The sequence below is a fragment of the Rhopilema esculentum genome, chromosome 16 (assembly GCF_057945365.1).
Source record: "Rhopilema esculentum isolate cy_ngs chromosome 16, ASM5794536v1, whole genome shotgun sequence".
NCBI lineage: Eukaryota > Metazoa > Cnidaria > Scyphozoa > Rhizostomeae > Rhizostomatidae > Rhopilema > Rhopilema esculentum.
In genome coordinates, this window is record NC_142830.1 from 1,212,757 (window position 1) to 1,230,419 (window position 17,663).

Genomic DNA, 17,663 nt, shown 5'->3' on the forward strand with positions numbered 1-17,663 from the left:
TAGCAATATGTTCAGCCTGCTTCTTGTTAAAAGAAACCTTGCAATACGGAAGTCAAATGAAGTCTCATTTTTTACGTAGATGCCTTCTCTTCTTTTCCAACTTCCTTGGTACTAATAAAGAAAGTTGCCCTTCACTGGCTCCCAGATCGAATACCTCTAATTTTAGAACATTAGCCCAAATCCAGACTGGGTCAACTAGTGCTTGGGAACTGATTTACTTCATAATTAGTAGCCTTATTAGTACAAGCAATTCAAGACCAATACATTCTTTGAGAAGTATATTCATTGGCTGGTTTTCTTCCGATTAATAATGTATGATAAAGAGTCGTGACACCATTAATTGTCATATAAAAAACTGGTTGTATATAAATTGTTTCTTTGATTTCGGTTCCACAACGCTTCGTGTGAAGAGCTCCTCCAGAGATGGACAGTGGGTTGCTTATAGTTTTATTGACTGCATCAGCGGCAATTGTCTCCTGTTACCAAATATACAAAAGTTCCTGCAGGCGTTACTCTGTTTTCAGAATAACGGACAGAGGACAAAAGGCTACTGGGGGACTTATTACAACAATAAGTGCCCCATCTTTGTCATTTTGCCTTAAAGGTTGCTTGGATGTGTCCGAATGTAAATCGTTTAATTTCAAAAAAGGTTCAAAAGACAACTGCGAACTTTTGTCTTTAACAAGACTTTCAGGCACAACTTTGGCAGATGGCTGGAATCATTATGAGCCAATTTACCAAAGTGTAAGTGCTTACTTTTGACATTGTATTGATGCATTCTGCAGTGGTAGACTTCAAAATATTATTAATGTACAAAGTTATTGCGATATCTTTAAAAAACGTATAGAAATTCTTGAACCAAAGACAAATCATCGTGTTTGATTGGAGTAAACGTGCAAAGCTACCCAAAAATACCTCTTCAAAGCTACTCAAAATGCCTCTTCAAAGCTAATTAAAAAATACCTTTTCAAAGCTACTCAAAATTCCTCCTCAAATTCACTTTTTCAAAGAAAGAAACGCTATGAAAAAGCAAGCTAGAAACTTTTTTCAAAATGCAAATCATGGGCATTTGAGAACAAAAATCCAGGGTCTATAGCTATCGCATTACAAACATAAAGAATAGAAGAACGTTTCCGCATATTTCATGCACTAGAATGGTTGAGAATATTGGCTTATGATTTTGATGGAACGATAGGAGCTTTCTATGCACTTAATCCTTTAACTTATTTCTGCAATCTGTTAACGCAAGAAAAGGAACTCTTTTGACTTAAATGGTTTCTGGAAAGTTTATTTACCTTCTTGTTGTGGCTACTGGACCAGCGCTCTCCATGCACAAAGTACACTGTGGTGCAAAATGTGATTTGTTCATTCTTCGTGCAATTTGTCAGTGTCCCAGTTACTTTTAATCCTTAGAATGTTAGCTTAACCTGTTTCACAACTGATAACCTAGAAACTTACCAATAATTCTTGCCAAAATTACTGGAACACGTCCTTTCTCTTCTCCTATTATAATGTCTAAACAATTCGATGTTTTGTTGTTTTTGACAGTTATCAGTAACATTTGACATGTTTGTTGAGTAACAAGAATTGAGAATCAACACCTATAGTTGAGTAACAGAATCATTACACAATCGTTGTGAACTTTCTTATTTTTTTATTGAGATGTCCTAAACCTTATTGGCAAGAATTGTAGCTTCAGCCCTGTTCAAACATGTGCATTAATAAAATGCTTATACTACATTAACTTTTTTCTCTTAGTTCAATTTACAGATTATGCCACTTCTCCTAAAAAAGCAGATTCTTGGTATGGGTTGAAAATTACCCAGAAGCCTCCATTAATAAGTTCGTTTCAGACTGCCAGGAATATTTCCCTCACAATTTCTGGTACTTGTATTATCACATTAACATGTCATAAATAATTTTTATACAACAGCTAATTAACAGAATGAATATCATATAAAATAATATAGCTGAATATATGGATATAAAGCTGAATATGAGGTTTTGGGGTTTTTCCAGCAGGTATGGAAAGAAAAAAACATGACTAAGAAAATCTGTTTGTTTCACTTAATGATGTTCAGAATTCCTAGCCAAGAAATATGCCCCTTTTCCCGAAACTGGTTGGTTGAAAATACTTGACCCGAAGTTGGACTGCACAATTACATAATCAAATGAAGTAGACTGTAGCTTCATGTAGAAAGGTGGGAGAAGGGGAGAGCACCAATGGGGGAGGGCATTGCAGGCTATCCTTCTCACCAAGCAAAAAACTTTACGTCATGTGTATGAATGAAGAGACGTAGGATATGCTGTTCACAAGATTCTTTGTATTTTGTAGTGATTAATAATACGAAAGTTAGTCAGGAACAAAGCAACATGACGACGAAAATGCGATGTAGTGAAAAATTATTTTGAAAGTATATCTAATGTATGCAAAATCAGTTCTTACCCTCTACTTTTAAGCTCAAAATTTAATGCTTTTACCGATCCTGAGCCATAAATATCTTATGTAGTTTCAATATATTTACAAATCCATAGCATGTTCAAAGAATAAGTTAAAGGAAAGCACTTTTTTAAAAAAAATGCCTTACCCACCCACCTTACCATATCCAAGATTCAATTAACAAAAAAACTTTGCACATTAAAATCTTTCATTTCTCATTGTCAATCTTTAAGCGTAACATTTAGTCTTTAAGCGTAACATTTAGTCAAAAGTGATCAATCATTTGAATATATTTTCATGTAGGATTTTTCTTGAATAAATTTTCAAACGAAAAAAGTTTGTTTTGCTTCAGTAAACCAGTTTATGCTCAGACATAAACATTTTGAAGTTTTGTTGTTGCATGTTGCATCTTTTCAGAAATAACTACAATTCCTATGCGAAAAGGAATTCAAACAAGCTGGGACCAGGGCTTTCTAACTTCACTCCTCAATAAACTTTTGCAATCATTAAACGTTCAACTTTCATTTCACTTTTTACAAAAAAATATTTGAATTTGATACCAGGATTGAGGTTCAAATTCACTTGAAATGAAGCCTCTTTATTGTTTAGGAGACAAACGAGCGAAAATTTCAAATGTTTGAGGCAACCCAAAGAGCAGACGCAATAATGATTTCCTTCCATACCCATCTTCCTAGCATTTTGCTTGTCTCCCCAACAAGCTAAGTCAGTAACTCAAAAAGCTATTGGTTGCAAATTAACTTAAGATCGTTGATCCTATCAAATACTTTTGATTTATCAGTTTGTAAGGAACACTTGTGTACAAGTGTGATCGTGAAACAAATTTTTAATAAATATCTTATCAAAATCACTCTAACAAACTCTTTCAAAAAGATGCAAAATGTAATTTATCCGCGAAATCTAACTGAATCTCATTGCGTGTTTATAGCAAAGAAGTCGCTTGAAATAGCCTTACCTAAAAGTGATTTTGGGAGAAATATTCCATTTCATCTATGGTGACTAACATCTTAATATTTTCTATTTCGATGATAAGAAAATTATTTCTTGATGGTACAAGATTTGGAAACGCCGTTGAAGTGAGTTCACACTTTTGAAACAAAACATTTACGCTGCTTTCTCAGCACTGAAACTCTCTTATGAAAACTGACCCAAATCTTGAATTAATTTTTTGCATTTTAACAAATATTTTTTTCCTATCAAAAGTAGCTAGGATTTAAATCGGTGTTTATTGATATACGTATATTTAGCAGGGAAAACGAATTTCGTCTTGTCAGGAAAGATCAATTAGTCAAGTTTCTTATTCTCTTTCATCATCTCTGCATCTAATCTTCAAAACACATCTAGTGCTTACTATTACCGAATAATTAAGAACAGCAAAGCGACTTCTAATGAAGATATTTTCTTTAATACTCTTGGCACTTGAAAAAACAGTCATATGTATTCACAGCTTATTTCAATTAGTAATTACGATATATTATAGTTATCTTTTAATGACTTGATTTCGCTTTAAATGTCTTTTGCAGACAACGCCTGGCTGCATGGCTATAGGGGCATCCTCTCCTTGCTCTCCGGGATACATATGCAAAGAGTCGTGCACTGGAAACGGAAGATTTAAATGCATTGGTACGGATAATTCATCTTTGTACTCTATATACATAAAAATGCAAGAATTAGCCAAAGTCATTAGCTTTTTCATGCAAATTTCTCCATAACAGGTCTTTTAGGAAGGATCAGGCTGCAAAAATATGGAAAAAGCTGTTTTTTTTAGGTTGCTATAGGACGTCAGCATAGAAAGATTTTCCCATGTTAATGTCAGTTGTTCTTTAAAGCTTTGCTGAGAAGCGCATTTTTTACATCAAAACTTATTATTGCTTGTATTTGTTTATTTACTTTTGACATTGTATATATCAGTTTGGATTTCAAGAATTTATGGCGAATAGTTAGTGCGGCCTTTTGTCTCATGGGACTCTTTTAAGACCCTATTCGCACTACATTTAGAAACCTAATAATGCTAATCTGTTATTGTCCTATCTTGGTAACGGTTTGTCAGGATGCGAACAGCAAAATCTGAAATCTGACATATTGTTTCATAGAGCTCTTGAGCTATGTTGAAATTGGCAATTTTGAACCGGGCCATCGAGAGCCAGCTCGGGCCCAGAGGTGATTTACATTACTGGAACCCCTAAGAAAATTTCCGGTGGCCACGCCTTTCAGTCTCCCGGAGAATTCGGAAGCGCCCTTTTTAGCTAAATTTGTTAAAAAAGCTTTTTAAGGATTCTGACAAGAATGCGCACAAACATTTAACATGAATCAAGGCCATATGCTAAGGCGAGAGTGAGGGTAGGACGTGTCTCGTAGCGAGAAAAATAAAAATCACAAAAATGTAAAAAGTTATGACCTGAATTTCACCATTAGCACTGCAATGGGCAAATAGATTCTTTTAAATGCAAGGTAAACAAATTCAAAGCCAAACGTTTCCTATTTACGACAAAATTGAGAGTTAGGCTGTTGGAGGTCAAATGCCTAGGCCAAGGACAAAGTCAAACATGGGTGACGACGGAAAGATCCGTACGAGCAGCCGAAGAACCGGCCCAGCCCGAGCCATAGATGAGTCAACAATCAAATGAATTATTGATAAGGCTATTAAAGATCTTGCAACCAAGGGATACATGGAGGAATTGATATCAAATCTTGAAAGGAAACTAGAGTCCAAGATAGCTGAGAGATTGAGCTTGCCACAAAGCCACTAGTGAACAAAATCATTATTCTGGAGAATAAGCTATCTATTTGCGAAGCTCATATGCGAGAATTGGAAGTCCAGATTGATAACGCAGAACAGTATACTCGTCGCTCTTGCCTAAGATTCTACAGAATTGAAGCACCTGATGCAAGCAAACGTGAGTCTCCTGCTGACTGCATGGAGGCAGTGCAGAAAGTATTTATAGAAATGGAAGTCGCTATACCCGAGGCTGAAATTGATCGTACTCATCATGTTGGTGCAAGGAAGCTAGTAAATGATAGGATACAGCAAGCCATAATAGTCAAGTTCAAATCCTGGAAGAGTAGGGTTGCTGCCTATCGTGTTAGGAAAAAACTCCCCAAAAGTAAGTCAATTCTTATAGACCTTACGGCAAGGAGAGCCAAGCTTCTATCCAAAGCTAAATATATAACCAAAAAAAAACATCGAAGTAGAGTTTGATTTGGCGCACGTTAATTTTCGCCTAGCTTTGAAGACGAAGTCTGGTAAATTTAAGTTTTTTAATACAGAGAAAGATTTGCTGGACGCTGTAAACGGTTCACTCGATACCCGTTGATTTGGCTATTGACTATGTTGTTATTTTGTTTCTCATTTTATTCCTAAAACATAACGCTTGATATTGTCAGCGTAAATTAATATATTGTTATCTTGTCGTTGTTGTTTATTTTTTTAAACGTTGCTTTACGTAATACCCGTAAACTTAGCTATTGTTTATGTCCACGTTTAATCTCCCGTTCAATTCCCTAAGCACCACGCTTACTATTGCAAGTTAAAGTAATGATATATGCAAGACCTACCTTCGTGATCCTTCCTAAAGTTTCCAGTGAAATTCATAAATAGCTTAATTGTAAGTGCTTTTGCCTCGCAGTAGAGACAATTTGTTTAAGAATGCTCTATTCGAGAAATTTAGTAATTTCTCACCAATTTTTAAGTGAGACTTTTCGTTTTTTGTCTATAGAGAAGGTAATGAGAAGTATACCTGTATTATTATGTAAAAGGTCCTTCATAAGATGCACACGTGTTGACGCGCCAGGGAGAGCTTTCCTTTTTGATGCTGGTTGAATTGAATCAATGGCGAGTAGCAATTGGAGTTTTCAGTTCATCTCTCAAAAACAAAACGTGCAAGCAGGTTCTCCATCATATGGGATTTGTGCCTCTGATCTTGTCATTTCTAAAACTATGCTTTCTTTCCTTAAAGTTTGTCTCGATCTCAATTCTAGTCTTTCCCCTTACTGTCACCTTGCATTTTCTTGCGGCTCATTTCTTCCTCAAGGAAGGACAAGAGCCTTGTTTCTGGAGTCCTTTCACTCGCATTTACTTTCATGCCCGGCTTTTAATCCATCTCGTTTCAGAAATAATTGTACTTTTTCCTGGAATAGCTAGTACAGCATTTTTACAAAATAGTCGAATCACAACAGAACTCGCCCATCGCAATGGGTATGTATATATAATATGCCAACCAAGCAACATAATATATATGCAATGGATTACTTTCAGCTCCATTATATTGAGTGGTGATATAGAGCCTAACCCAGGGCCTAAAACTTCTAAATGCAGCTTTTGCTCTTTGAATTTAAGATGTGCGCATGATTTCGTTAGAGTCCCATCTGTATATAACTACGTCCCATTTCATTCTTCCCTATACTTGGTAAAGTATTTGAAAAGTTAAAGTTTGATTCTTTGTACGAGCACCTTTCCTTTCATGAACTGCTTAATCCAAACCAATCTGGGTTTCGCCCAGGATACTATCAACCAGTTGATCTCAATTGTTCACTCTATATTTCTTGCATTTGACTGCAACCCTCCTCTAGATGTACGGTCAGTTTTTTAGACATTTCGAAAGCTTTCGATAGAGTATGGCATGACAGATTCATCTACAAATTACAGCAAAATGGTGTCTCTGGGCATTTTTTATCACTGATTCGCAGTTTTTCAAAAGACCGCATGCAGCGTACTGTCTTGAATGGCAAAAGTTCCACAAGGGTCGATTTCAGGTCCCCTTTTCTTCGTTGTTTACACCAATGATCTGACAACAGATCTCAAATGCAACGTTAAGTTATTTGCCGATGACACATCGATTTTTTCAGTTGCTCACAACCCAAATGAATGCGCTGCTGATGTGAATCATGACTTAGATCGTATCAAACGTTGGGCACATGATTGGAGGATTTCGTTAAATCCTGACCCGGCGAAGCAAGCAGTTGAAGTGACATTTTCTAGAAAAAATATTCTCGTTGATCACCTTTAAACTCTCTTTACAAACTCCATGTTGGGCCTCACCTTGACTATGGTGACGTTATTATCATATCCCGCAGAAAGTGTGTGGCTTCAGCCATGAAATCGTCTTACACCGCCAAATGGAAAGAATTGAATCAGTCCAGTATTCTGCTGACTTAGCTGTAACAGGCGAGTGGAAAAGTACTTCGAGAAATAAAATATACGAGGAGCTTGGCTGGGAATCTTTAATAATGGTGAATTAGGACAATAGGTGAATTAGGCGTCTCATTCTCTTCTTTAAGTTTATTAATAACCTTGCTCCGGAATATACAAGACATCCTATTCCACAAACTCGTTTTTCAACTTACGCACTTAGAAATCATGCTATCGTTGGGCGAATTAATGCAAGAACAGAGCGCTTTCAGTCAAGCTTAGCCTTGCCTCTGAGATCAGAGAATCGCCTACAGTCAGCTTACTCAAAAGTAGAATATCTTCTCTTATCCGCCCTGCCCTGAAGCCTCTTTATGGAATTTGTGACCCAAAGTTGCCATTCTCACTCAGTTACCCGTAAGCCTCAGTAAACTAAATTCACACAAATTCATTCATCACTTTCTCGACACAGTCAATCCTATGTGCCTAGTAAACAACGGAATTGAGGATACTGAACACTTCTTGCTGCATTGCCATGCATATGATGATCAAAGGTGTGATCTCCTTGGCGCGATTAACGAAATACTATAACTAAATAGGCCCCGGATCTTTTGCCCCTCCTAACCCGCCTCTCGACACCCCTGATTTTGACAACATGGAATGTGGAACGTTGGAATGTGTTGTCTAAAATATTTATAACTACATGCAAACAAGTTTATTTGTATTTAATTTGGGTTCATTGATACGAGAGTTTATAGGAAGGTACTTTCATGCAAAGACTAAAGTTCTTCTATTCACATTCCAACATTCCAACATTCAAACGTTCAAACATTCTAGCGTTCAAACATCCCAACATTATACATTCCATGTTTTGAAGATAGCCCATCACAAACTGATGAAAATCTAGCGGGTAATTCTATGGACATGCAATAATTATGTTAACACCATTAAACAGCCCCAGTATGCTATTTGGAATCATATTACGATAACAAATGTACAATTTCTTAATTCACGCATTATTGCGAAGGAGACAGAAAACCTCCATTTGGGTCCAGGGATCCGGGACACATGGTGAGAAGGTTTTATCATATTTGGCATTCCCGGGACCTCTTCGCATCACGCCCTGTGATCGTCAGTGTCTATTTAGAGTTAGGAACACAAGGCATGGAGGTTCTCTCTCTTGAGTATAAATAATATCATATAATCATATATATATATATATCTTCGTATTCGAAGACATGTTTCTTTCTGTGGTACACACCTATGTCCCGCGGAAGTCACAATACGCACAGTAATATCAGAAACCAAGGGTTTCTATTCTCACACAATAAAATCGACATAAAATTGTGAGACGAAAAATTAAATATCACGCGGATAGATACACAGAGGTTTGTGGCTGCAACAGAACAGAAACAGCAACACGACTTATTCGATATAGTTAACGGTGCTCTTGGTACGAGAGACATGTACAGTTTACAAATATCCTGGGTAGCTGGGTTTGAAATTCAGGATATTTTAGAGAGCACAAGAGTTAGAGTTGGAGGAAATATCTATATGGCCATTGAAAGAACCCTTACAGTACATGGTTCATCCAATCCATCTTTAGAAGTGTTTGAGATAATCAGCCATACACTTAACGATTTGTCTAACCAAGATGCTGATGCAGGTAATGATAGTGATAATAATCAGAACACAGAACTGATATAGTCAAATCACATCAAAGAACGTGGGGAGATGAAAAAAAGGAAATGAGTAAAAGTAGACTGTGAAAGAGCTAAATGCAGAGAAATTGAATGCATTGATGGAAGAAATGTCAAACCAGGGAAACGAATTAGTGGAGACAGTAAAAGATGTGAATGCAAATGCAAGATTACAATCAATCTCAATTCAAAATATGTCAAGGACATTGAGTATGGTATATGCAAGCGAAGAAAGAAAGAAACAAAATACACGTCTAAGTCAAAGCCCCTAGAAAAATAGAAGAAGAGAGAAATCACACGAAAGTGACAGTTTTTAAAATCATTTTCAGTATTTTCCTTGGCTTTATGCATGTATCCATTATCTATTACATTTAATCAATTTATTCGTTGTTTGTAGCTTTGTTCATTTATTCACTGTGTACTACAGTTTTTATACCGTTTCAGTTTTTTTTAAATTCTCTACCATCAAACGTGTTTGATCCTTGCAAACGACGTTTGAGCCTTAGGTCTAATTCAACGTGCAGAAAACACGGAGCTAGCAAGAGACGATATTATATGGTAGTTGTTGATTACGTTGCTGTGGATACAGAGACAATGAAAGGTGTTAATAACAGTGACACAATGGAAGACATATTACGGTTCGAAAAAATCACTACAGCTTCTTCCAGTTATTCAAATTTTCTATATAGCAGTTAACTGGTTTTTGTGTTTCTCTACACTCTTGCATCGCATCGTGCATTGATCAGGGAAAGTCAACCAATATGTCTAAGAACTTTAAATTGCCGTCAACAATACCCTGGCTCACAACATCGTGTCGCTGGAATCCACTGAAGTAACCTTTTTATTTTCGTTAAGAACCTTGATCTTAATGAGTGTTCCATCGGTAGCCCCAAGAACGTTCGGCATTTCAAATCGGTTTTTGAAAGTATTTATTGCTTTCATTTCTCTTCCAATGTTACAGGAAACCTTATAAAGTTATTTTTCACGGCATTTATAACAGATACTACGTCGAAGAACGCTTCATGTTTAGTTGTTCTACCTATGTTAAAAACGTCTGCACATGCCTGACACGATGCCTCGTGGACAAGTCTGTAAAGCCTACAGCTTGGACTTTTTTCAGGAGAAAGGCTGGTTCTGAATGGTTTTCGTTCTCGAGTAACGTTCACTTCGCAAAATGTCTGACAAGCATCCAGAATGTCTCTCTCGAAAGTTGAAGGCGTTGCTTGAAGTTTTCATTGAGCATCGATTCTTTTATCAAATATCGTATCTACCAACCATTAAGAAGCAGTAGACCTTATAAGGGATCAAAAGAGTGGATTTCTTTATTATATTTTTCTCTTATGATGATGATAGCAGAATCTTTTTTCCTCTGCGTGAAATCCCTATTTCTGACAACAAATGACAACTTGATATCATCTCAAAAGACTGCCTGGTGTGAACAGAAGTTTGACAAACTTTGTTAATAATGAAAAAGCTTTTTTGATTGATGTGAAGTTTAAAGTATCCAGTTAATTATTTCAAAACTTTACATTTTCTCAACATTTTCAAGAATGCCCTATATCATTTAGCTTATTCATTACGATTCAATTGCAAATTTTGCTCTATGTACGTTTGCTAATAATATCAAGGCGTAGTTGGAAATCAAAGAGATGACTAATACTTTTACCTTCAATTCATTGTATTATTAATGCACAAGAGTCTTCTTTTCTTGTTTGCCATTTCCCTTCTCCGTGAAAAATTTCCTAGACATATCATTTCTCATTCTTATAAATTATTCCGTTTTGCATTTCAACACCAGGTTGCAATGATATATACTTCCTTTTTAAAAAAGCCATGAATTTAATTAATTCATCTAAATGTTACTAATTTTTAACAAGTGATGTCAGAAGTTTCTTTCAAAAGCTTTCCAGACATTCGGGAGTTTTGGTTTGGTTTGTTAAATTATCATCGTTGAACTGAAGAAATCTTTTCAATCTAATAATTATCAAAATCTAGCGGTAGAACATAGGGAGAGAATTTGAGGTAAAAGAAATTTCTGACAAAATATGGGAAAGTTCAAAATAAATATTGTAGTATTGGTGACATTTAGATATTAAGATCCATTATAAATATTAAGGTTAATCAACTAAAATTTTGTTATTAAGCAAAATAATGCTAGGAGCTTAAAATGGTATTTTTTATGATATGCTTCACATAGATATGCCCATTTTACCAAATGTTAAACCATTTGCACAAACAAGAAAAATCTACGGCAAATTATCATTGCCAATTTGTCGATTAAGCGCGCAAGAAAACATTTATAACAACATTGGCGTAGATAATTAGTCAAATCAGTTTCCTTAATGTTTACAAAGACTGGTTCTTTTTTAAGATATCAATGAGTGTGCCAGCAGTCCATGCTACAACGGTGGAGGATGCAACAACTACATAAATCACTACACTTGTTCTTGTGCTGGTGGTTTTACTGGAACTAGATGCCAAACTGGTAAGATTTCTACTCATAAATTTTTGCTAACGTGCCCCCAGTTCTCGGTAGGATCATTTTTGCATTTCGTCTAAATTCGATGAGAAACTGTTGAGGGAGGGGTCATATTTTAACAGGGTACTTTTTGTGATGTAATCCTGTGATTTTCAAACTGCTTTTCCATAACCAAAAATTAGTCATTTGCACACTCTTTGGATATAATTGCCGTTCTCTGGTGGTAAAAGGGCGTTTTCCGGTAGTAAAAAGGGATTTCTGTCTTGTTCCCCCCGCCTCCAGAGCTTTGTTGCTGGTGCCACCATTGATCTCGTTGGCAATGCATATAAAACTCATTTATGTAGTAGAGTTGTCATTAGATACAAAAATTTCTTAACTTCCGTATGATAGATTCGATCAATGCTAGTCAAATATTGAATATAAAGTTTGATCAAAATTTTTTGAAACTCTAGCATAGGCAAAGAATAAGAGTAGTCAAATTGATTTTTTCAAATTTTCACCAAGAATAATTATTTTTCTTTGTTTAGACATAAATGAATGCGGCAGCAATCCATGTTTAAACGGAGGGAATTGCAACAACCACATAAATTCTTACAGTTGTTCTTGTATTGATGGTTATTCTGGATCTAGATGCGAAACTGGTAGGATTTTATTACGAAATATTTAAAAAAATTTACATAAATGTTAGTGATAATAGAGACAATCGTACTGTAATAAACAGCAAATCATTACATATAATGAAAGTAAGTTTTTTTTGGGTGTTATTTGAAACTTCCAGATAGACTTTTCCGATAGTTTTTCCGTAATGACAATGTATGATATTTAACGCAAATTCCTACCTTTCACTTTGTTATGTAGCAGGATGGCAAAATATATTTGAAATTTATTTTTGGTGATAGACCCTTTTTTATATCCAAATGTAAAAGCTTCTAGGATTTAATGGAACATAACAATTAAAGGTTGCCAATTAATCAAATTTTTTGTAGCTCCACCTCCAGGTTGGTGGAAAAAAAGAAAATGAAGTCACCAAGATGGTCATCAACTGCAAGTAGAAACAAGCCACAAAACTGACAATGACATTAAGCACTGGCAGCATTAAGCACGTGACGAGAAGCATTTCATCGACGACTTTGAAAAATTTTCATAGAATATGTCACAACATTATATAGTAGAAGTCACATTTTGTAAAAATTCATTTTGCATAAGTATTAACCATGTTATTATGCTAGCCTTTTTCAAAACGTTACTGCAAAATCACGAACTGCTCGTAAAACTGCCTTAAGAGTGCAGCATTTTTAGCCTCGTTTTAACTCTATGCTTGAGATTTAACTCTATGCTTGGTCCTGCTTGAGATCTCTGCTTTCAGCTGAAAGCAGAGTGAACTCCGAAGTCGCACCTCCGCGCCACGTCTTTTTGGGTGTTCTCTTAGAGAACTTGGGGCAGGATGGAAATGTGTTAAACACGGCTTAAGTGGCACGGGAGCGAGTCTCTGATGCTATATAAAGACTACCCCTTGCAATTTTCAACAAGAAATAGAACGGATAGACAAGATTCCGGGTAGGATCTGCTGGGCAGCTTTGGTTGGCAATCAACTTAAGAGAAGTACAACTCCAAATATCAAACCGGGGTGGAGGAGACGCCTGGGCATTGGCCAGCTGCTCTTGTAGAGATGGAGACTTAATCGAAAATCTACATCCACATGAGTAGCGACCGTGAGATATTTTTAGCTATTGAAAAATTTAAAAGACATAGCTCAATATTAGACAATCAGACCGCATCGCCCGTCGCGCGGGTCATGTCCTGCAAACGCCCGGTAGGCAGTCGAAAATTCAGCGTCCGGGCATAAACTTTTGCAGTGTGAAAAACCTATGCACCTAGCTACCTTCAATGCTAGAACGTTATCTTCCGAATCTCAACTTAGTGAGCTCATCCAAGCTGCAATGGAAACCAACCAGGAAGAGATATGTAATCAAGAGCATCGTATTGTATCCAAAAACACCACGATCTCGGCGAAAACTGGATTCTTATCACATCATTCTGTTCCAAAAACTCAGTTGGAGGCGTTGGCATTTTCCTTAGTCCAAGAGCCCAGAGAGCATTGAGCAACATCGAAACCATATCGTCTAGAATACTGGTGGCTTCAGGCATTAATTTAAGGAATTTTCATCAAGGCACAAAACAGCGTAAAATGCAGATTTTTGGGGCCAATAGGGTTTTGCTAAGGGTGTGGCTAAGTTTTGACTGGACCTGTTTTGGACGGACCAACAATGTTTTACATTGTTTTCAGGGACGTTTTCAGTGTAATTTGGCCTAACTACAGCTGCTACTGATTATGTATAAATCTTACCAGAACATATCAAACCTGAACAAAAGAAAATAAAGTAGCAAACCCGATAACAGGGAATTGTTTCTACATTTCCACCCTATGGAATCAATATAGTATTTCTTTGTGAATGGGGGAAATGGAATGGAATGTAATCACTCACTGTGTTTGTAAGTTATTCATTGATCCTTAAAAGGCAAATCAACTGTTTCTAGCTGTTTCTTTTCATAAAATGCTGTTTTTAGGGACTTGACCTCTACTCATGTTACATATTTCAATGTTCTAAGAACTGTCCAAAAAACAGCCTTACTGTATATTACATACTTTTTATGTAATATGAGGTTTGTTTATATGATACAAATCTGAAACTGCTACTAATCTTTCAAAACTATACCTGGCTAGCTTTATGGATACCCTAACCAAAAATTTTTTTATCAAATATTAAACAAAGATATAAATGGTATTCACTCCAATCATTGTGGCGTATTGTATTTCACACAAAAGAAGAGAAACAGGCCGCATTTCTTTTCCAGTACTATTGCTATTTTCTTAAAAACACTTTTTGCATTATAAAGTGCGTTTGAGATTAACTGTTTATTATCTTTTTTTTAAAGCTGGCTTTAGTTAAGTTTCACACGTAGGTTGATTCTATTATCTCATTTGACTCTTGATTATAGTTTCTATTAATTTGTCTTTATTCTAAAAACATCCAAATCAGTAGTATTTGGAGTATTTCTTTAGTGAAGTAATTCATCACTGCACATTTTGCAATTCATCACTGCACATTTTCGATTCATCACTGCACAAATTAGTCATCACTGCACCTTAAATTAATCCTTGGGTGGCTTCCTTCAATTGAAATCCAAAGGCAACCATAGTGGCATGCTATAGCCCAACAAACTGTAGTGATTACACCGATGTCATGGATTTCTATTACGAACGGTCTGGGCTCACGAGAAAATTCCCAAAACACAATACTGTCATATTCGCAGGAGACTTAAAAACTAGGAAGAGAAAATGGATTCATACATTCCTACAATCAATCTTCAAATCGAAATTGTTTCTTCTTCTTGACTGAAAATATAAACAAACTAGTGTGCCTGAATACGAAGTTTCAGAAGAAAGAAGGAAAGAAATGAACCTTCTTGTACCCAAACAACACGAAAGCCCAGCTGCACTATATTCTTGTTAATTATAAATGGAGCAATGGTTCATTAAACTGCGAAGGGTACAATTCTTTTGAATGTGTAGGCTCTGGCCATCGTATTGTCTCCGCGACAGGTAGGATCAGTAGTCTTGGAGCCAACAAAAAACCCGTCAACAAAATATCCCAGATTCAACTGTTCAGTGCCGAGGAATGACCAAACACTATCTGGACAGTTTGTACTTAATCTTAGAAATAGATACAACTTCCTTCAATCCCTCAACACAGAAGAAAGTGCGAATGTATCCTATTGAAACTTGAAGACAGCCTATGGAGAAGCAGCAAAGGGATATGCCTCTGAGAAGCTACCTGTAAAGAGGAAAAAACAATGGGAAAAAGAAAGGTGCTCATAAAAGGAAAAAAGAACAAGAACAGTAACCCTAGTGTAGAGAACATCAGTCTCGCGAAGAAAACCGAAAAGACACTACGAGAAATTTATGAATTTTAACAAAAAATCTATTTCGAGTCAAAGATCGACGAAAATCAAAAAGCAGCAGATAACAAACAAACTGCTTTGGCGTGGAAAACAGTTAATGATATCAGCGGTAGATGGAGAAGCCATAAAGCAATGTTGAAAGCTTACAATCAATATGAAAGACTAATGAAATGGAAATCTCAGTTCATGAACTTACTAGGAAAATCCCTCTCATTGATGAGAAGCCAACTATAAAGATCTTTTGTTTAAAGATTTATCTTCTCGTCTTATTCATCTTAAAGTTGAAAACTGAATTCTAAAAATGGGTGCTGCCATCAGTGTTCAGTCACCTGAAGGGTATGGCAAAAAATCTAATCATTATCTAACAACTCCGTCCCCCCTTCCCTCCCATCTTTGCACCTCATTTCTGTCCGTGCAATATGCCTGGTTAGCCAGGTTTAGGCCAAAATTGCCAAACTCTCTCATTTAGCTTTGGAACCAAGGTATTCTAGATAAGGTTCCTCCTTTTACTGTAAAACCCCGAACAAGCCCCCGGGGGCCTATTTACAAAAATGAATGTCTGGGTGGGGGCTTATACGAGGGGGAGGCTTATTCGAGCGTGAGGACTTATTCGAGGATATACGGTATAGTCTAAGTAAGTCACGCATTCCTAACATCTAACAATATTTTATAGTTGAGATAATTTTTTAAATCTGTTACTCACACAGTGTAACGTGTAATGTATAACGCACAGTTTAGACAATGATTCATGTTCTTCAAAAAAATCCCATCTTAAATGGTGAAAACAATAAAAACATAACAAGGAAACTTAAGATAAGGCCAAACATGAAGAAATATGAAGCAAAATAACTTATAGAATGGTAGGCTACAATTTTTTCTATCTTTGCTTAAAATATTCATTTTATTTTGCAGAATAGTTGGGGGTATGGTTTTTGCCGGCCCTGTACGACAATTCTTTATGACAGAATGTTTGAAATTAAAGGAACTTAAAACAGGACACGTGTTTTTTCATTTGCGAGAATGTCTTAGCATTGAATCTGATACAAATTTTAGTGAATCATCAGCTTTTGCTTGGCAAATGAGCTCCCTACTAGAAATTCTTCTTGAGTTTCTGTTTCTGTTTCAGTTTTTATGTTTATATATTTCTGTACATCCAATATCTTATTACTCTAATTTACAACTAAATACATACAATGTTAACACATTACATAAAAAATACTTTGTAACAATAAATAACGATTACGTAAGATGTTGTTTGCAGGAAATTTCTTTAGGATGAGCTCTCTCAGTAGATGACCTAATTGAGGAGAGAGCATCACCTTTTCCAAGGTGGTTTTAAATGTAATTAATTATTTACATCAGTGACAAAACAATAAATTTGGCTTCAAAATCAAATTTGATAGTTCTTGTCTGATATAAAGATTTTAAGCTTTTGAGAAAAACTGACAACAGACAATGACCATTTTATTTCTACTGGGATATTGTTCCAAGATTCAGCACCAAGGAAACACACAGACGACATTGCAAAGTATTTTTTCGTATAAAGAAAATGTCTTTTTTGCTGTGTACTATACTGGTGAGCATTTGACACAGATTCAAAGAATTTGTGGAAGCAGCTTGGTGAGTTTGAATTGACAGAATCATAAACAAAAAAAAGCAATTTTAACTGGAAAAGATCTTCCAGCTTCAGTATCATCAAGTTTGAAAAAATAGGAGTGGAGGGTGCAGTGGAATTTTCAAATGCAATGGCTTTTACCACTTTCTTTTTCAGCAGAAAAATAGGTTTGATATGACCATCATGTGTAAAGCCCCAATCTATTATACCATATTGGAGAAAAAAAGAGAATAATGAATTTTATAGACAGATCTAAACATCAAGTGGAAGAAAATGTCTTACCTTGAAAAAGGTGCCACATGTCCTAGCCAATTTTTTTGAAA

The 17,663-nt window shown here is 36.0% G+C and overlaps 1 protein-coding gene across 1 annotated transcript; it reads left to right on the plus strand.

The window, feature by feature from the left end:
* The first annotated feature begins 391 nt into the window (after window positions 1-391).
* Window positions 392-12,985, plus strand: LOC135682175 (uncharacterized). The gene is made up of 5 exons (XM_065196940.2): window positions 392-744; window positions 3,982-4,081; window positions 11,655-11,768; window positions 12,290-12,403; window positions 12,749-12,985. Exons 1-5 carry the CDS (start codon window positions 424-426, stop codon window positions 12,781-12,783), a joined length of 684 nt encoding a protein of 227 aa, XP_065053012.2. The 5' UTR covers window positions 392-423; the 3' UTR covers window positions 12,784-12,985.
* The last annotated feature ends 4,678 nt before the right edge of the window (window positions 12,986-17,663 follow it).